Consider the following 21,987-nt stretch of genomic DNA (forward strand, 5'->3'; position numbering starts at 1 on the left):
TAGAAAGACCTACATAAACTGATGCAGAGTGAAATAAGCAGAATCAGGAGAACATTACACACAGTAACAACAGTACTATGGAATGAACAACTGTGAAAGACTTTGCTACTTTCAATGATCCAGGAAACCACCGAGGGACTTATGATAAAGAATGCTACTCACCCTCGGGGAAATAACTATTGGAGTTGGAATGAAAATGAAAGTATATCAGTTTTTACTTGTTTATTTGGGTATATGTTTTGGAATTCGTGTTTTATATAATTATTCACTTACAAACATGAACAATAAAGAAATATGTTTTGCGTGATTATACATGTATAACCCAGATCAAATCGCTTGCCAGCTCCAGGAGAGGGAAGGAAAGGGAGGGAAGAAGGCAAGTTCAATCATATAACTTCAGAAAATGTATGTGGAAATTTGTTATTACATGTCATTGCATGTAAAAAAAAGAAAAGAAAAATTCAACAGATGGAGAGCTGATAGACAAACTCAGAATATTGAAGGAAGCATTTCTCTTTATCTCTCTCATCCCTCTCTTTCTCTCCTCTAATGTGTAAATGTTTTGCATAACTTCATATATCTAATTAGCATTGCATTTCTTGGCTTCTTAATGGGTGCAGGAGGTAGTGATGGAAAATTATTTAGAATTGAAAATAAAATAAATTTCTTTTAAAAAATTCAGTCAGGACAACTAGGTGGCTGAGAACACTAGGCCTGGAGATAGGAGGTTCTAGGTTCAACTTTAGCCTCAGATACTTCTTAACTGTATGACTCTGGACAAGTCATTTTACCCTGTCTGCATAGCCCATACTGCTCTTCTGCCCTGTAAGTGCTATAGATTGTAAAACAGAAGGGAAAGGTTTTTTGATTTTTTTAAACTTCAAACTCCCTCCAAACTTGATGAGTCTATAGCATCTAGACTTTACTCCAAATTAGTGAGGGAAAAGGTGTGTTAGCCTGGAGCTCAGCACATATCCCTGGGGCACTCCACTGAAGACTTCCAGATAAGTTCAATTCATTACAATATATATTTATTAAGCACCTACTCTGTGCAAGGCACAGAAGGAATAAAAAGTGAAGTGGTCTTGCCCTTTGAGACAGCAGAGACTACTGCTAGGAAGCTTGAGAAGAGGCAAGGTCAAGAGGAGGTGGTTTAAGGACAGAAGAATCTAGCTGTGAGTGCAGGCAGTATGGAAGGAACTGAGAATGCAGTGTAAAAATGAAGAAGAGAGGATGCCTCAAAGAGTGAGCTCCTAGAGAAGGGAGAAGACAGGACCAAAACCACAGATGCCAGGGGCGAGAAGGAACCACCTCTTCCTCTGAATGGTCCTTTAATGTCAGGCTGAGTTTTCATTTTATTCTAGAATATTCTCAGTAGAGAGTCGTTAAATATTCTTGAGCAGGGGGCAACCTGGTCATCCCTGTATTTTTTTTTCATTTCTTTTTTTTTATATATTTTATTTGATCATTTCCAAGCACTATTCGTTAAAGACATAGATCATTTTCTTTTCCTCCTCCCCACCCCCCATAGCCGACACGTAAATCCACTGGGTGTCACATGTGTTCTTGATTTGAACCCATTGCTTTGTTGATAATATTTGCATTAGAGTGTTCATTTAGAGTCTCTCCTCTGTCATGTCCCCTCAACCGCTGTATTCAAGCAGTTGCTTTTCCTCGGTGTTTCCACTCCCATAGTTTATCCTTTGCTTATGAATAGTGTTTTTTTCTCCTGGATCCCTGCAAATTGTTCAGGGACATTACACCGCCATTAATGGAGACGTCCATTACGTTCGATTGTACCACAATGTGTCAGTCTCTGTGTACAATGTTCTCCTGGTTCTGCTCCTCTCACTCTGCATCACTTCCTGGAGGTTGTTCCAGTCTCCATGGAACTCCTCCACTTTATTATTCCTTTTAGCACAATAGTATTCCATCACCAACATATACCACAATTTGCTCAGCCATTCCCCAATTGATGGGCATACCCTCGCTTTCCAGCTTTTGGCCACCACAAAGAGCGCAGCTATGAATATTCTTGTACAAGTCTTTTTGTCCATTATCTCTTTGGGGTACAAACCCAGCAGTGCTATGGCTGGGTCAAAGGGTATTCTTTTGTCGCCCTTTGGGCATAGTTCCAAATTGCCCTCCAGAATGGTTGGATCAATTCACAGCTCCACCAGCAATGCATTAATGTCCTGACTTTGCCACATCCCCTCCAGCATTCATTACTTTCCTTTGCTGTTATGTTAGCCAATCTGCTAGGTGTGAGGTGATACCTCAGAGTTGTTTTGATTTGCATCTCTCTGATTATAAGAGATTTAGAACACTTCTTCATGTGCTTGTTAATAGTTTTGATTTCTTTATCTGAGAACTGCCTATCCATGTCCCTTGCCCATTTATCAATTGGAGAATGGCTTGATTTTTTGTACAATTGATTTAGCTCTTTATAAATATGAGTAATTAAACCTTTGTCAGAGGTTTCTATGAAGATTTTTTCCCAATTTGTTGTTTCCCTTCTGATTTTAGTTACATTGGTTTTGTTTGTACAAAAGCTTTTTAGTTTGATGTAGTCAAAATTATTTATTTTACATTTTGTGATTCTTTCTATGTCTTGCTTGGTTTTAAAGCCTTTCCCCTCCCAAAGGTCTGACATGTATACCATTCTGTGTTTACCCAATTTACTTATGGTTTCTTTCTTTATATTTAAGTCACTCACCCATTTTGAATTTATCTTGGTGTAGGGTGTGAGGTGTTGATCTATTCCTAGTCTCTCCCACACTGTCTTCCAATTTTCCCAACAATTTTTATCGAATAGTGGATTTTTGTCCCAAAAGCTGAGATCTTTGGGTTTATCGTATATTGTCTTGCTGAGGTCGCTTTCCCCCAGTCTATTCCACTGATCTTCCTTTCTGTTTCTTAGCCAGTACCAAATTGTTTTGATGACTGCTGCTTTGTAATATAGTTTAAGGTCAGGGACTGCAAGGCCCCCATCATATGTGTTTTTTTTTTCATTATTTCCCTGGATATCCTTGATCTTTTGTTCTTCCAAATGAACTTTGTTATGGTTTTTTCTAAATCAGTGAAGAAGTATTTTGGTAGTTCAATGGGTATGGCACTAAATAGATAAATAAGTTTGGGTAGGATGGTCATTTTTATTATATTGGCTCGTCCTATCCACGAGCAGTTAATGTTTTTCCATTTGCTCAAGTCTAGTTTTAGTTGTGTGGCGAGTGTTTTATAGTTGTGTTCATATAGTTCCTGCATCCCTGTATTTTTGGGAAGCTGATTATGGAAGAGAGATCAATCAATGATGGATTGGAAAGGAGAAGTCTAGGGGGCAGGGGACCAATGACGAGGCCATTTCAAAACCTAGCATTAAATCATTAATAATGAATCCTTGGGCCATTGTTGGGATATAATTCTGGACTTGGAGTCCAAAAAAGACTGAGTTCATATCCTGCCTTAGGTAGTTAGCAGTTGTGGGAGCCTTGGCAAGTCCCTTCACCCCTCTGGGCATCAGCTCCTTCATCTCTCAAATGAAGGGGCTTTACTCCTTCCCTAAGGGCCCTTCCATCTCTAAATCTCTTATCCTAGGATTCTTTCATCTCTATCTGCCCCATAAAATAGCACAAGAGGTTTGTCAAACCCTTTGCTAAACATTAAATAAACTCCACCTAGAATAACTGTGTCCAGAAAAGGGAATGAGGTCAGTGAGTCTGGCCTGGCTGATGCTCAGAGAAGATGCCTCTGTGTCTTGCCGATAGTGACCTACATTAGAGAAGCAGCAGAAGGTCTGAGTGACAGAGGCAGGCTGGGAATACAGCAACAGTGAGGGTGTGCCCATGGGATCCAAGAGATCAGGGATCAGCAGAAGGGCTATGGAACCCACCGACAGGACAAAGGCACAGGATGTGGCTGATGCGGTCCAAAAGTTCTGTTTCCACGTGGACAGCGATTTGTGGGCTCCAAGGTTCTGCCCTGCACCTGACCTTGACCTCCTAACAGCCCTTTAGGCCATAGCATGCCAGCCATCTTGAGAGAAACAAAAATCCAGGAAAAGTAGTTTTAATGTGAAAGTCAAAAGGAAAATCTCCCAACCCTCTGTCCAGAAGGTCTTTAGCCAGGAAAGCCACTGAGAAAGCTGAATTTCACTTCCCTTTCTAGCCAACATGCCAGCATTTTGCTTCTGTTTACTCAACCAAGGAGAATGATCTTCAGAACTGAAAAAGGAAAACTAAAACTATTTAAAACTATTTAAAACAGTGAACAGAAAAGAAGACAAGTGAAGAGACAGTAATATACCCTGAAAGCATTCCCAAGGGAACATCAGTTAGAACTTGACAAAACCTCTTCAGTTTCTTGATGGAGAGGACAAGAGAGGTGGCTGGCAAAGCCTAGATGGCTAGACTCAAGGTGTGACAATAGATCAGCGAGAGACCCTTTAGTAAGATCTTCAGAGCTCTTTCCTTGGCCCTGAGCTGCTCCATACTGTCATCCCTACAAAGACCTGAAGATGAGAAGATCAGATCAGCAAATGGAAAAAAGCTGGGAGCCATGGCTAACACATTACCTGGGTGGCAGTGAGGCCCCAAACAGTTTTAAACTGCCTAAAGAGGTGGGTCCAAACTACTGCCATTAAGATTTATATTATAAATATAGTATTACATTTAGGTTTCAAAAAATTGACTACAGAAGTCTAGGAGTCAGCAAGAATCTTCAGATTGTGTGACAAGAATGATAGTCACTATGGTCAGCATGAGTCTTCAGCAGCCAGCAAGCTAAGTCAACCTTCCACTGTACCATTAGAAGCCATGGAGCCAGAGGGAGGGAAGAAGGAAAGGAGTAGCCTGGGTGTACCTTACCCATCAGAATTGGTTCAAAGAGGAGATAGCTGGGTGGCTCAGTGGATTGAGAGCCAGGCCTAGAGATGGGAGGTCCTAGGTTCAAATCTGGCCTCAGACACTTCCTAGCTATGTGACTTTGGGCAAGTCACTTGACCCCCACTGCCTAGCCCTTACCACTCTTCTGTCTTGGAACCAATACACAGTATTGATTCCAAGACAGAAGGTGAGGGGTTAAAAAAAAAAGGTGATTTTTTTTTTAAGAACTGGTTCAAAGAGAGAAGTCTCATATGTATATGTACATATACATATATATTTGGATGTGTATATATACACCCACATATACATGCATGCACACATATATATACATACACACACAAACTTACTATTTTATTTAATCTCACTTAATAGACATCTTTCTTACTCAATCGGAAAATAGGAGGGGAAGGGGATAAGAGATATGGGAGAGGGCAGATTAAGGGATACAGAGGTTAGAAGCAAAACAAAAGAGAGAGAGAGAGAACGATAAACAGAAGAAAATAGGATAGAGGGAAATACACAGTTAGGAAACATAACTGTAAATGTGAATGGGTTAAGTTTGCCCATAAAATGGAAGCAGGTAGCAGAATGGATTACATATTAGAATCAAACACTGGGCTGTTACAAGAGACACACTTGAAACAAAAAGACACATACAGAGATAAAATAAAGGGCTGGAAGGAATATGATATGCTTTAGCTAACTTACAAAAGCAAGGGCAGCTCAGACAAAGCAAGAGCAAAAATAAGCCTAAATTTAAAAGGATAATCAAGGAAACTACATTTTGTTAAAAAGTACCATAGTTTTGATGTTAAAAGATCACTCTACTGCAAATATGAATAACATGGAAATGGGTTTTGAACAATGATACATATATAACCCAGTGGAACTGCTTGTCAGCTTCAGGAGAGGGGAGGAAAGGGTTGGGGGGAGGGGGGAGAATCAAGAATCATGTAACCATGGAAACATTTTCTAAATTAAAAAAAAAGAGGAAAAATAAATAAAAATAAAAATGAAGTACCATCAAAAAAGTTTTACAGCAAGTTTCTCTGATAAAGGCCTCATTTCTCAAATATATAGGGACCTGAATCAAATTTATACAAATAAAACCCATTCCCCAATTGATAAATGGTCAAAGGATATAAACAAGCAGTTTTCATGAGAAATAAAAGCTATCTATAGTCCTATTAAAAATGTTCTAAATCAGTATGGATTAGAGAAATGCAAATTAAAACACCTCAGAGACTCTACCTCACACCTATCAGAAATGATCAATGCTGGAGGGGATAAAGGGAAATACATATACTAATAAACTATTGGTTGAGTTGTGAACTGATCCAACTAATTCTGAAGAACAATGTGGAATTAGACCTAAACTATTAAACTGTACCTACCCTTTGACCCAACAATACCACTACTAGGTCTGTATCCCAAAAAGATAAAAAAAAAAGGAAAAGGACCAATATGTACAAAAAATATTTATATCATCTATTTTGGATTGGAAATGAAGGGATTAGGGAATGGCTAAATAAGATTTTCCCCATTTTTCCTCTTTTTCATTTCTAATTATATGCAGAAACATCTTTTGTCAGTAGTTTTCTGACATTTTAGAATTCAGATTCTCTCTCTCCCTCTAATATAGCTTATACCAGTGTTTTGATAAAATGCATATTTCCATATTGTTCATGCCATGACAGAAGACATATATCACACGTACCCAAAAAAAAAAAAACAAACCACTCATGAAGGAAATAAAGTGGAAGATGGTCTGCTTTGATCTGTAATCAGATTCCAACAGTTCCTTCTCTGACTGTGGATAGCATTTTTCATCATGAGTCCCTTGTGATATCTTGAAAACTTCCTTTGATGATAATGGTTTAGTTCTAGTTGATCATTGTACAATATTTGTTACTATATATATACTGTTCCCCTCACTCTGCTCACTTCACTTTGCATCAGTTCACAGAAATTTTTCCAACCTTTTCTGAACTCATCCTAGTCTTCATTTCTAATGGTACAAGTTTTTCATTACAACCATACACCACAACCTGATCATCAATTCCCCAAGTGATGGACACCCCCTTCAGTTTTCAATTCTTTGCCACTACAAAAAGAACTACTAAAAAAATTTTTTTTGTACAAGCAGATTATTTTCTTATCTCTATGATCTCTATTGGGATACAGAAGCAGTAGTGCCCTTTTGTATGTGGTTCCATAATGTTCACCAGAATGGTTGTGTCAGTTCACAGTTATGTGGCATGTAATTGTGCTAGAATACGACTGTGCTATGCGAAATGATGAAGGAGTGGTTTCAGAAAAACACTGCAAGATCTACATGAACTAATACAAAGTGAAGTAAGAAAAACCAGATCATTGAGCATAGTAACAGCCACAAGGTATGATTATCTGTGAAAGATTTGGCTCCTCCAGTCAAGACAACTAGCTAAGATAATCCCAAAGGACCCATCTACCTCCAAAGAGAGAACTAATGAATTCTGAGAACAAGTTGAAAGCATAATTTTCTCACTTTGTTTATCCTTTTTTCGGTGGGGGAGTTGTGGCTAAAAAGGAAATATCCTTTGCATGATTTCACATGTATTCAGGATATCATTTTGGCTGCCTTCTTAATAGGTGGGGTAGGTTTAGGAGGGAGGAAGAGAATCTGGAACTCAATTTGAAAAGAAAAACATATTAAAAAATTAATAATTTTTTAAAAGAAGAAAACCCCTGTGGAATGACCTCCAGGAACTGATGCAGAGTGAAAGGAGCAGAACCAGGAGAACATTGTACACGGAGCCCAAAACACTGTGGTACAATCGAACATAATGGACTTCTCCATTAGTGGCAAGGCAGTGATCCTGAACAACTCGGAGGGATCTATGAGAAAGAACACTATCCACATTCAGAGGAAAAACTGGGAGAAGAAACACAGAAGAAAAACAACTGCTTGACTACAGGGGTTGAGGGGACATGTCTGAGGAGAAATTCTAAATGAACACTCTAATGCAAACACCAACAACATGGAAATGGGTTCTGATCAAGGATACATGTAATACCCAGTGGAATTGCGCCAGCTACGGGAAGGGGGGGAGGGAAAGAATATGATTCTTGTAACCAAGGAATAATGTTCTACATTGACTATAAATAACTTACAATGAAAAAAAAAGAAAAGAAAGAAAAACCCTGGAAGATCTAGAGGTCTGGGCACAATGTAACAGTGATCAGAAGTAAGGAAAGTCCTGGACACCCTGAAAAAAAAAAAAGACAGAGACATTGACCTCAAAGCTTTGATTTTAGAGAAAACTGAAAAGGGAATGACATTCTTTCATCTGAACGAATGAACAAACAAGTATTAAGCCTATTCTATGTCAAGCACATCTTGTGCTCTCCAGAAGTCTAACAGCCTTATCTATCATAGCCACTCTCAAAAATCTTCCATTTCTTAAGATTGGTTCATGCCCTGCTGTCACAAGCATGCACCATGTCCCCCTCCTCCTCAAAAGACCCTTCTTTTGATGGTTAAATTCCTCAAGAAGGCCTAAACACAACAGAAACTTCCATTAGTTTTTCTCACTCTCTTCTTTAAATTTTGGCAATCTCCTCCCGGCCTCATTACTCAACTGAAACTGTTCTCTTCTCCAAAGTGACTAATGATCTCCTAATTGCCATATTTACTATTCATTACTCAATCTTCCATGTCCTGCCAGTTAACTGTGGGTGTAGACCAGAGCTCTGTCTTTGGCCCTTTTTTCTCCCTGAATTCTATCTAGCTTAATCTTGGTGGAATCCATGGTGGTTTCATTTCCTGTCTATGAAAATGAATCTTGGATTGACTTATTTACCCAAACCTCTCTACTGACCTCCAGTCTCCCACCTCCAGCTGCCTATGAGATATTTTTATTTTCAACTGAATATCCTGTACACTGGTGGTGTCAAACTCAAATACAAACAGGAGCCACAAACTGTACAACAGATGGCTACATAATGATTCATAAAATCACAAATGTTTATATGTTTCTTTTTTTAAATGATACATCAAAGCACTGAAGTCAGACAGGCCTCCATTTTAATATGGCTCAGCCCCATTTGCGAGTGTTTGGGACCCATAAAGTCCTTAGGCCAGGTGTTTGGCACATCTGCTGTAACATCTTAAATTCAACATGCCCAAAACTGAACTCATTCTCTTTGCCATCAAGTGCTGCTACCTTCTCACCTAGAACAGTAACCCACCCTCAGTGTCATCCTAGCCTTTGCCCAGGTCTCTCTATGTCACCTCAGTAGCATCTCTCCACTTCGCCCCCTTCTCTCTTCTGACTTGGTATCAGATCCCACAGATGGCCCACATCACCATTTCCTAAACTGATTATTTTTCAATTAACAAACATTCACTTTCTCTCCCTCCTACCTCTCTCATTGATAAAGAAAACAAAAAAAAATCCTACACTGTCAAGCAAAACAAATCGCCACACGATTTCACCTAATTGCTGGCAATAGCCTCCTGGCTGGTCTCTGTCTCCCCACTGCAGTCTTTCCTCCTTCAGTTGCCCTGAGCCCGAAGGATCTTCCCAAGAGTAGGTCTGCCGTTTGGACTGACCCACATCCCTTCCAATAATAGTGGTATGGATTTGATTGCTGTGCCCAGGGCTGGATGTGTAAGGGGCCAGAGAGAAGCAGTTAAGGGGAAAGCATCCAGTCAGACAAGATGACTAAGGAGGCCAAGGGGCAAAAGCAGGCTCAGAAGTTGGGAAGGATGAAGGTAATTCTTGGGCTAGGACCTGGGGATACAAGGAGAAAAGGAAAAGAGTACCTGCCCTTAAGAAGTTTCTGTTGTATAAGACAAAAATGGCAGATCCACAGAAGATGAGATAAAATTATATTCAAAATAGATAAGGTAATTTCTTTGTTGAGGGTACTAGCAACTGGGGTGATCAGGTAAGTTTCTCATGAATAAATACATGGATGGATGGATGGATGGATGGATGGATGGATGGATGATGGGTAGATGGATGGATGGATGGATGGATAGTCTGACAAACCTAGACAGATAGATAGAAAGAGAAACAAACAGAAGCTAGAAAAAGGGAGGAAGATTTATGTGGGCAGTAATATAGTGCTGAGATGGCCAGAAAGTAGCATGGAGACCTGGTTCTGGGCAAGAGAAGTTTCAAAGCCAGGGTACCCAAGGGTAGAAACCAAAGTTGTGGTGGTGGGAAATAAGGATGATGTTCAGGATATAGACTTCATGGTGAAATGGTCAGGAAGTCTCAGAGATAGTACCTTAAGCCCTTTGAAAGAACCTGGAGTTTCTAAAAGATGGAAATGAGGAGGGAAACTGTTCCAAGTATGAAAGACAGCCAGTATTATTTGTATTTTGATTCTGGAGAAAATTAAGGGATATTATATTCAATTGCATGGCAATAAGACTAGAAGCTTTAATAAAATGATTCTCAAAATTACAAAATGCCCAGATTAACAAAAAAGAAAATGGAAAATCCACACCACTCAGTTTCTGGGGGGAAATGAACAAGTCATAAAGGAAAAAGATTATGGTCTAGACATATTTACAAGTGAATTCTATCAAATATTTTTAAAATAAGTAACTCCTTTAATATGTGAACTATCTACAAAAATACAGAACGAAAACTACCAAATGTCTATGTACCAAACATGATTGACATCCAAGCTAGAGAGATAAAGCAGAGAAAGAAAACCATAGAAGTGATCATAAAAGACACTTCAGATAATCTTGATCAACTATATAAAATTTTAAAGTCTAAAAAAAATTATAAAACCAACGCATACTTTCATCCCACAAGCACTTGTTAAACATTTACAATATGCTAGGCACTGAACAGGTATAATTAGAAGAAAATATCTGTAAGGGGTGGGGGGAGGCAAAGCAACTTCGCACTAAACACCACAAATAAAACTTTGCATACCAGAGTAAAGTGAGCAGAAACAAAACAATGTATACAATAACAATAATACTATAGGAAATCATCTTTGAAGGAGCTAAGAATTCTAATGGTTATGGTGTCCAGCCACAGGTTGGTCCCTCTCTGGCTCCTCTTGCAGCCACTGCTTTAGTTCAGGCCATCATCATCACCTCTCACCTGGGCAACTGCAAGAACTCTTTGTTGCTGTTGCTGTTGCTGTTGCTGTTGCTGTTGCTGCTGCAAGAGACTTATAACTGATTTAGGCTGCAGTGTGCCCCTTCTCTAACCCATATTCCACACACCAGTCAAATTATTCTAACTAAAGCACCCAGTCATTTCCCGCTCAAGAATAGAGGCAGCTAAGGGATGAGGTAGAAAGAGCACTGAGCTAGGGGTCAAGAAGACCGGAGTTCAAATCAAGCTTCAGACACTTTACCTATGTGACATAGGGCAAGTCACAATTTCTCTATGCCTCAATGTAGAATGGGAAAAGTAAGCACCTACTCGATAGGGCCATTGTAAGGGTCAAATGATAAATGATATATAATGAGGTAAATGGCAAAGTGCTATAAACACACACTAGTCATTTTATAAATAAGAGCCATTAAAATGTTTCAGTGGTTCCCTCATGCTTCTTGCTGAAATTCTCAGTCACTCCTAATTGTTAAATGGACAAGGGATGTGAACAGACAGCTTTCAGAGGAAGAAATCCAAACTATCAATAGCCATATAAAAAATCTTAATCACTAATAATTAAAGAAATGCAAATTAAAACACCTCTGTGGTACCACCTCATATCTTTCAGAATGGTTAAACTGAAAAAAAAGGAAAATTTTTGACAAATACCATAGGATCTATGAAAAAACAGGTAAACTGATGCACTGTTAGTGGCTAGAAAAGATTTAATTATTATCAGCAATGCTGGGATCTTAGACAACTCAAGATGAATTTACCACCATAGAAGGCAATGATGGAGTCTGAATGAAGATCAAAGCATATCATTCTTCACTTTATTTCATGAGTTTTTTTTCATATGTGTGATTTGTCATGCCATTCATGCAAGATTTAGGAGCTACAGCCCAGACCCAAAAAGAATCACAATGATAGCAACATCCTGGACATTCAGCCCCTCCTGAGGCAGCCTATTCTATTCTGGGACAGTCCTCACCACTGGAAATTGCTTCTTGACATGAAGCCTAAATTACTCCCTTTAGATCCTCCACAACATCTCTCCCCTTTGTTGCCTTCTCTCTGCCCATACTGGTCTGATTAGGTCACTCTTCTTTCCAATCAGCTTCCAATAGGTGGCTCCCTATTACCTCCAGAATCAAAAAGAATCTGCTCCATTTAGCTTTTCAAATCATCTTCTACCAGGATTCCAACCTAAGTTTCAGCCTCACAGGAAACCCTTGGCCCATCACACTTGATTCTATCTAAACTATCCCTAGTTCTGTAAACCCTTACATGCCATCCAATGGAGATCTCCCACTTCCATGCCTTTGCCCTTGCCCTCTTTCCTCTCCACCTCCAAAAATCAGTCCCTCTCCTACTCTTAAGAGACGCACCTTCTCCACCAAGGCTTTCCTGATTTTGTCACCTCCCTAGCCAGTCTACTCTTTATTTCACTATGTATTCTGCTTTATTGATCTCTTTTAAACTTACTCTGTATAGCCTGATATAGCACTTGTTTTCTTCCCCACCCACACCCTTCTTCCTGTGTACTTGTAACCCCACTGCCTACTGTGGTGCCCATAACACAACAGATGTTTAATCGGTGTCTCATGTATTGACTAACAACTTCCCCTGACCATTCTGGGTTTTGCCATCCTCTATACAATCTCTCATGGATCTGAAGGTAGCTCTTACATTCCCTAAGCCTTCTATTCTCCAGGAGAAATGTTCCCATTTCCTTTGACCAACCAATCTTTCTAGGCTATGGTCTCATGGCCATTGTTAGGGTGGTATTCTCACTGTCCTCCTCTCTAAAGGAAACTCTCCTGATCATCAAGGTCCTTCCTAACACTGAGGGGGCTTGGAAAAGAGCCCCAAGATTCCAAGTAAATAAAGACCTCCCAGAGCCAAGGCCAGAAGAGTTATTCTTTCCTTGTTTATGGAAACTGAACCATCCTGAATGCAGTTCAAGACTACAGGAGCCTTCTCAACTACCACATCATATTGTAGGCTCATAGAGAAGCTTACAGTCTCCTCAAACCCCTAAATTCCTTTTCAGACAAACTGCCATCTAGCTTCCCCTCTTACTGCAGTCTGACGCTGTCACTCTCCTCAAGAACCTACAGGAGATCTCTATTGACTCAGGAACAAAATATAAACCTCTCAGGATTGCTTACATGTCAGTCAACAGACAATAAACATTGATTAAGAACCTACTCTGCACCAGGCTCTGTGGGATACAAAGAATGGCAAAAAATAGTCCCTGCCTTCAAGGAGTTCACAATCTACTGAAAGAGACAATAAGCAGACAACTATACACAAATAAGACTAATATGGGACAAAAAGAAAATTATCAACAGGACAAAGGCACTAGAATTAAGAGATGTGGGAAAAGGCTTCCTATAGAAAGAATTTCAGTTAGGACTTGAAGGAAGTCAGGGAAGTTGGAAATGAAGATTAGGAAGGAGATTATTCCAAGCATGGGGGCCAACCAGAAACCCAGAGTCATTGAATCAAAGAGTATAAGATGGGGAGTAAGGTGTGAAAGACTGAAACAGGTAGGAGGGGGCTTGGAATACCAAACAGCATTTTGTGTTTGATCTTGAAGGCAACAGGGAACCACTGGAGTTTACTGAGTAGGAGAGAAGTATGATCAGAGAGCTGTATTTTAGGAAAATCACTTTAGTGGCTGAATGGACAATACACTGGAGTGAGGAGAGAACTGGGGCAGGCAGCTATCCACCAACAGCCATTGTGATAATCCAGATGTGAGGTGATGAGGGCCTTCACTGGAATAAGAGCTGTGCTGGGGAGAGAAGGGAGCAAATTCAAGAGATTTTGCAGAGGGGAAATCTACAGGCCTTGACAAAAACATGGATTTAGGATAGAGAAATAGTAGGGAATTCAGGATGGCCCCTAGGTTGTGAGCCTGAGGGATGGGAGGATGGTGGTACCCTCTACAGCAGGGGTTCCCAAACTGCAGCCCCCTGAGGCCATGTATCCGGCCCCCACCGCACTTTCGGAAGGGGCACCTCTTTCATTGGTGGTCAGTGAGAGGAGCATTGTATGTGGGGGTGCCGCAAAGCGCAGTGTCGCTCACATACAGTTCTACTTCTGGTGACATAATCCTTTGCGTGGCGCCCTAGAACGAGGCACCGCACAAAGGATTATGTGGCTGCACAACGGAAGACGTCAGCATAGTGAGCAGCAATCTGGGGGAGGGGATTCCACACACCTGTATGCTGCTGCCGGGTTAGGGTTAGGTTTTTATACTCTGGCCCTCCAACAGTCTGAGGGACAGTGAACTGGTCCCCCATGTAAAAAGTTTGGGGACCCCTGCTCTACAGAAATCAAAAAGGTAGGAAAGGGGGAGGGGCTTAGGGAGAAAGATGATTTCCATTTTGGACATTTTTAATATGTCCACTAGACATGAATTTGGAGATGTGAAACTAGAGGTCAACAGAGGGGTTGGGCCTAGATTACAGGTTAAAGAATTCATCAACATAAGAGATGTCAGGGTACAAATCCAAGATAGTGGAATGAAGGCAGGGATTCATCAGACCTCTCCCAAATTCATCAGATCCCTCCAAACAACTTTAAAATGACCTCAAAATGAATTCTGGAGTGGCAAAAACCAACAAAGGGTTGGGAAAAAACAATTTTTTGACCATGACAACTTAAGTCAGCAGGAAAGGTCTGTCTTATTGGGAAAGAGTCAAATGCAGAACAGTGCACACCACAAGCCAGCAATGAGACTCTGACTCCTGCATAAGGCAGCCAGCAATGGGCCATCAAGTAAAGGGGTCAAACAACTGGTCAGAAGAAAATTAGGGGATAATAAGAGGAGCCTTAGCTGGCATAGGGTGCAGTATTCCATTGCATTGGCTCAGTGGATTGAAAGTCGGGCCTGGAAATGGGAGGTCCTGGTTTCAAATCTGTCCTTGGACACTTTCTAGCTGAGTGACCCTCGACAAGTCGCAACCCTCATTGCCTAGCCCTTACTGCTCTTGGTTCCAAGGCAGAAGGTATAGCTCTGGGTCACAGTTCCAGGGCAAAAAGGAGCACTGGAACTCCAGAACTTGAAGCTCCAAGGAAGCAGAGACCCTGGTCACAGGTCCAGGGCAGAAAAGAGAAGCTAGGGTTGCTCAGAGACCAGAACATAAGCCAGGAGAGCAGTAACCACATCTCTCCTTAAATCAATCCACATCAGTAGAAATGAAAATTTAATGACCCTCAGAACTAGTTCTGAAAACAAAAGAACAAAAAAAAAAATCTGAAACTTTGGGCAGTGGCCCCTCCACCCCAGGAGCAGAGCTGAAATTTAACATAAAGTTAAAAGTCAAGAAACAGACTGGAAAAATAAGCAAACAAAAAAGAACCTGATTATATAAAGTTACTATGATGAAAGGGAAGATCAAAACATAAACCCAGAAGAGGACTAGTGTCAAAATGGCTCCACACAAAGCCTCAAAGAAAAATGTGAATTGGTCTCAGGCCCAAAAAGAACTCAAAAAAGTGTTTTAATCAATAAATCAATAAAAGAAAGGAAAAACTGGTAAACACAGATATGACACATGAAGATGTTGAGACTATAAGCATTTAGTAAGAACTTAACATGTGCCAGTCTGTACTAAACACTGGAAAGACAAATAGAATCTAAGACAGGCTGGATCCAAAACAGCTTATATTCCATTGAGGGAAGACACCCCCAGCAAGAAGCTGAGAGCAGGACTCTCCCATATCATGCACCATGGCTGCCTTTCCCACCCCTGACAACCTCTTTCATATTCAGCTTATGAAGCAGCCCCTCCACAAGATCTCCCCAGGTGCTCTCTTTCCTAAAAGAGTTGCATATATACTGACCAGTTTATATATTGTGTTCTCCAGAAAAATGAAAGTTCTTTGCAGGCAAGGGCTCTTTTTCTTTTTGTATACCCAGTACTAAGCAGAAAGGCTTGTTCCTAGGAGCCCAATAAGCTGGATTGAACCAATCAATACAAATGCCATAAGCAACAGGGTTCTATCCATTCATAGAGTGAAGGTTACTAAGGATTTCACCAGTCCATCTCTGCTGGCCTGGTATGGAGCCCAGGCCCTGGGGGTTAGGGGGAGGCACTTCAGGAATGTTGGGTAAACTGGTCACGCTACATTCTAAGAACTATGCCTTTCAGGGCCAGCAGAAAACAATCCAAGTTTGGAGTCAAATCTGGCCCCAATTCTGTACTACCCCCTCAACTATAGTAAGATCCAAGGTTGATGCTCCTCACTCAGAGTCGTCGTCACTGTTGCCTAACTGCTTTGCTATAAATTAGCTAAATGAACAACTGTTCAACACCCACTGAGCCACCAGAAAAGGGCAAAGCTTACTCTTCTGGAAAAGAGCTCTACCAAAGAGGGCCAACCAGGCTGTTTGCAGGCCAGTTCCAGTTCCCAGCTATCTGGACATCCACCCTGTCTTCAGGCCACAGACCCACCCTGGATCCAGTCTGTCCCCACTCCCATTCCACGTAGCCAGGCCCAGCTCCCAAGTGCCCAGCTTGGGCCCCATGGAGATGAAGCCTCATGACTTCTAAGGTATCTGAGCACCAACAGAGAAGAGAAGCTTTAGGCAGACCACGAACAATGCCTTCAAGTAGGTGAAAGGTGTCCTGTTTGACAAGGACCAGCCTTGTTCTGCTCAGCCCAACAGCAGAACCAGAAGCCATGGGGGGAAGGAGCAAAAGTTCAGGCTGGGTATCAGGAAGCTTCTGAACAATGAGAGCCACTCTAGAGTAGAGCAGGGGACTGCCTGGGTGTCAGTTGGGATTATCTCCCTGGAAATCTTGCTGAGAGACTCCTAGTCACAAAAGGGCTATGGACAAGGTGACCTCCTTCCTCTCCTGTGATCCAGTAGCATTCTGCTTCTTCTCTGAAGCCTTCCAGGATGCTAAATGGAGGAGACCTCTGCTCACAACACTGAGCATGCCTCCATATACGCTGATAACATCTAACTGATAGGTTACTGATCTGTACCCCTCTCATGCCTCCATGGCCACAGCTAAAAAGACCACTGACTTGGGGACCAGAGGAGCAGGAGGCCACCACTGCTCCAAAGTGCTCTGGCTGGAGGAAGGATGGCCAAGTACATGCCTCCCTTACCCAAGACACCTCATCTTGACCAATACAGCCTGACTTTAGCTTTGTTATGCCATTCTCCCCAAGTCAACTACATAGAAGTTGCAAACCATTTAAACAGAGAAGATTTTTAGACTATCAAAACATTCTTCCCTCATCTTGGACAGATTAAGTAAATCTTTTGAACCCAGTAAAAACATTTACATGGATGATTATTACATTTCGGTTTGATTTAAAACAATATTTTTATCTGTCAAGTGTCTCCTAGATCACAATTCTGTCGTGACATGGGGTAGCTATCCTATTCCTCCCATGATTTTCTATCATCACCAAAATGAGTGAGCCTACCATCTCTGCTTGTAGTTAAATTATGGATAAAAATGCAATGCCCCCCCCCCGAAAGCAAAGTACAGATCCCAGGAGGACACCTCCCTGAAGACCACCTTCAGAGAGGGCAATAAATCATTAATGACACAAAAATATCATAGGCTAGAAGCAAGGTGTCCAACAGAGGTAAATGAGATAAAAACAAACACAGCACAACACAGATAATGTTAATTTACGGTTTCCTAAGCCAATGTGTGGGCAGGGATCTATTTCTCTTTGAGTTTGATATCCCAGATCTAGAATAAATCTCCCCATATGAGCCACAAGAAAAAGTATATATGAGGGACCACATCAAATGCTTGCTCAATTCGAGGCCAATGATAGCTCCTGTACTCTCTGATCTCCTAATTTAGGAATCTGTCTAAAAACAAATGAGCTCAGGCCCTCAGAACCTGGCTTTGCCACGTCTGGCTCTTTGTTTAATCCAGTCACCAGGCAGTCAATCCAAAAGTATGGCCTAAATGTTTACTGTGTGTCAAGGGATGTAGAGTGAGATAAAAATGAAAACAAAAGTAACAATAACAAAAACCCCAAGTCTCTACCCAGAGTTCACATTCTAATCATGGAGACAAAAATGTCTGTAACTAGACACACACAAAATAAATATAGTGTAAATGCAAGGAAATCTCAAAGGGAAGGTACTAGCATTTGAGCGTGGGAGACTGAGCAAGGGGTCCTTCAGAAAGTAGAATGGAAGCTGAGTCTTGAAGGAAAGCAGGAGTTTAAGACAAAGAGGGAGAGCATCCCAGGGGGAAGAGAGAGCCAGAATGAAGGCGAGGAGATGAGAGATTAGGAGAAAGTCCTGGGTTCAAGGACAGGTATAAACATTTGGAAAGTACATTGTGTGAGAAGGATATGGGAGTGGGGGTGGGGTGGAGGGGTGGGAGATAAATGGATGAGAGTTAGGTTACAAGCCTAAGAAACTGGGAGAATGATAGTGTCCTCAAGAGGAATGGGGAAGTCAGGAAGAGGGGAAGGTTTGAGATAAAATAGAATGAGTTCTTTTTGAGAAATGCTGAATTTGAGATTCCTCTGGGACATCTAGTCCAGAGTATCCAAATGGCAGCTAGTGACCAGAGACGGGAGGACACAGAGAGTCAAGGGCTGGATACCACAATCAGAAATCCTCAAACATAGAGACGATCATTGAATGCATGGGAGCTGGCAGGATCCCCAACAAGTGAGATAGTACAGAGGATGAAGAGGACCCATGAGAGAGCCCTGGGGAACATGCTCTGGTATGATGCGAGACATGGAGAAAGATACAGCAAAGGAGATTGAGGAGTGGTTACCCAGGAAGTAAGAATGACAGCCAGCCTTTCTAGAATGTTTGAAGTTTTGTATAATACTTGATGCATCAACATGACAAATACAGAAACATGTATTGCATAACAGCAAATATAAAACCTATATTGAACTACTTACTGTCTTAAGGACAGGGCGGGAGGAGAAAAAATTTGGATCGTAGAATGTCAAAAAACAAATGTTAAAAAAATGTTTAAAATTATCTCTATACATAATTGGGAAAATATACAATAAAATATCATTGGGGGAAAATATTTGGCGTATTGTTATCTCGTTTCCCTCCAACAGCCCTCCTTCTGGACTGCTTTGGCTTCTCTACTGCATCCCCAGCCAACTCATCACTGGGACATTACATCAGCCTTGGCTGTGTGAGCCTCAGCTCACACCATCTCAGTACCTTCTGCCCCTCTGCTTGGAGGATGGTACCACAAACTCCTCAAACATCACTTAAGGAGGAAAGACAGGTGAGTCTTGTGCTTATTTCCCTCCCTACTCACTGTACTCATTTTAGCCTTTTTCTTTGGCTCCTCCAACCTCTGGGTACCTCCTTCCTCTCTGCCTCTGGCTGTTCAGCTTTCTTTACATGTTGTCTTGACCCACTTAGTTTGTAAGCTCCTCAAGGGCAGGGGCAGTCTCTCTTCTTTGTATATGCTGCCACTTAGCACAGTGCCTGGCACATAGTGGGTGCTTAAAAAAGGTTTCCTGACTATTGACCATTATCTTGACTGATCTTCACAACCATTCTGGGAGATAGCTGTTATTGTCATTCCCATTTTACAGAAAAGAAAAGGGAGCCTGAAGATAGTGAAGTGACCTGTCAGGGTCAGAAGCAGGATTCTGAATTGCCTGCCTCAAAGTCCAACAGAACCAGATGAGAGAAGGGTCATAAAAAAAACAGAGGAAGTGGAAGGGTCAAGCAGATCTGGCCTGGGATAATAGGGAACAGAGCTGAGGTAGATCAAAAGAAAAGAGTGAGCCATGGGTGATGGGGGACAGAGCTTGACAGGTAGCAGATAGTTATACAATCTCTGGGATGGAGAGTAAAATGGGTATGAGCATGCCAACCACTAAGTCCAGAGTTCTATGAGTAGATGGAAAGAGGTACACTGAACACAGGCCAGTCAACTTCATGGGGTGATGAGGGTGGGGGTCTTGGACCCTAGGGTTTAAGAAGGCCTTTGGGGCTATCCCTTTAATAATACATTGAAAAACTTTGCCAGGAATCAAAAATAAGCTCACTGGGCTGAAATGGATAATCTTGGCTTGGTGGTCTTCTCTGATGGAGAACCCAAAGGACAGATGATCCACAATGGCATCTGCCACTTCTTTCAAGCCCTGAGGGTCTTCATTTAGTTCATGCAGATTTAGAGACTTCCACTAATCCAGGGCTTCTGGTCATTTCTCCCCACCTCCTTGCTCATCCAGGGCATCCACTCTAGAGTCAACAATTTGATTCTCTTGGTTCTTATTCAGAGATCTCTTCCCTCAAAAGACAAGGGACCAACTCTATATGGCCAAGAACCATCCATCCTAGCTGTTTCCCCAATATCGGTTTCAAAAGTCATTTAGGCCCCCTGACTCCATGTTGCCAGGATCCAGGCTAGAAGGCCCCACAGAGGTAAATCCAAGCCCCTCAGAGGCAAATGGAACTTGGTGAAGCTGGTCAACTGATCTGCCAAGTGTCTGTCACATCGATAAGGAAGAGCCCTGAAATCTAAATAAATGCAAGCCCTCCTGACTCCATGGCTACTCTCTGTCCACATAACCTCTATGTGGCCTTTCACTGAGGCACAAGACACTCTTGGTGTCATCCTGCCCCCGCCCTAATTTCTATTTTTGTCCAGATCTTCTTAAAAGTCTGGTCCAAGGCTCTATAACTTGGTTGAGAGTTAGGAGCCAGCGGATGAATTTGGGGGTGACACAGCAACTCACAAACTCCAAGAGGGGCTGCCCCAGGGAAGAGGGGCCTAGTGTCTTATGAAAGAATAATAGAGGAACCATCTCCTGAGGTCTTACATCCTCCAGAGGAAAGCAGTCACTTAATCTCCCTTATTTCATGTAGGTGCAGCCAACTTTGAAATCCTAAGAAAGTTATCCTGGAAAAAGACAGGGAATTCCAGCAAAACCACCTGCAGACCAAGGCCCTACAACTTGGTCAAGGATGTCTGAGGGGCCAGGTTTCAGATGAACAACTGGCACATTTTAAAACTCCCCAGACCAGAGGAGAGTTTCAGTGCTCAGATCATTCTTCTTTCCTTTTCAATGATCTCACTTTCCAAGGGCTCAGTTACTATCTATGCATAGGACTCCCACATCTCCATATCCAGGCCTCAACTCTCACCCAAGCTTCAGTCTCAAATCTCTACCAGCCTACCAGACATCAGAAAACTGAATGTCCCATAAACATCTTAAACTCAAATTCTCCAAAACAGAACTGATTTTCTCCCCCATCCCCACCCCTGCATCTACCTATTCTCTATTACTGTATCCCCAGTCCCTCAGTCCCCCAACATCCCAGTCAAGATGTCATCCTCCACTCTTCCCTCTTCTTCACTCTCCTATTCTAATCAGCTTCCAAATAGGGTTCTTTCCAGTCCTCAAGAGCTCATCTACCTCTGGAGTCTGAATGAAGACTGATACCTACTTCATTTCACTTTCTTCACTTTTGTTTATTCGAGCTCTTTCACAAAATGACTGATATGGAAAGATGTTTTACACTATTACATGGGTAAAATCTGTATAGACCGCTTGCTTTCTGGGGGAAGGGGGGAGATTTGGCTCAAACTTTTAAAAAATGAATGTTCAAAACTATTTCACATATAATTGAGGGGGGAAATGAAATACTACTTAAAATACTTAGGAATCTATCTGCCGAGACAAACACAGGAACTATATGAACACAACTACAAAACACTCGCCACACAACTAAAACTAGACTTGAACAATTGGAAAAACATTAACTGCTCATGGATAGGACGAGCCAATATAATAAAAATGACCATCCTACCCAAACTTATTTATCTATTTAGTGCCATACCCATTGAACTACCAAAATACTTCTTCACTGATTTAGAAAAAACCATAACAAAGTTCATTTGGAAGAACAAAAGATCAAGGATATCCAGGGAAATAATGAAAAAAAAAACACATATGATGGGGGCCTTGCAGTCCCTGACCTTAAACTATATTACAAA

General features: G+C 41.5%; 1 protein-coding gene and 1 long non-coding RNA gene across 15 annotated transcripts in view; one reads left to right on the forward strand and one right to left on the reverse strand.

Moving 5' to 3' along the window:
• The window catches only part of MAST2 (microtubule associated serine/threonine kinase 2), a 190,026-nt gene that overhangs the window by 130,640 nt on the left and 37,399 nt on the right, over positions 1 to 21,987 (reverse strand). For 2 of the 14 annotated variants that reach the window (XM_056815220.1, XM_056815216.1), the window contains exon 1: positions 3,773 to 3,981. The exons of the other annotated variants lie outside the window; for them this stretch is intronic. In XM_056815220.1, coding sequence (XP_056671198.1) covers positions 3,773 to 3,844 — 72 coding nt within the window. In that variant the 5' untranslated portion in view covers positions 3,845 to 3,981. Of the gene's footprint in view, positions 1 to 3,772; positions 3,982 to 21,987 lie in introns of those variants that run through there. 14 annotated transcript variants of the gene reach the window in all.
• LOC103097896 (uncharacterized) lies at positions 3,986 to 21,441 on the forward strand. Its single transcript, XR_460971.3, has 3 exons — positions 3,986 to 4,615; positions 19,082 to 19,257; positions 20,856 to 21,441. It is a non-coding gene; the product is annotated as an uncharacterized LOC103097896 (long non-coding RNA).

The sequence above is a fragment of the Monodelphis domestica genome, chromosome 2 (genome assembly GCF_027887165.1).
Source record: "Monodelphis domestica isolate mMonDom1 chromosome 2, mMonDom1.pri, whole genome shotgun sequence".
Classification (NCBI taxonomy): Eukaryota; Metazoa; Chordata; class Mammalia; order Didelphimorphia; family Didelphidae; genus Monodelphis; species Monodelphis domestica.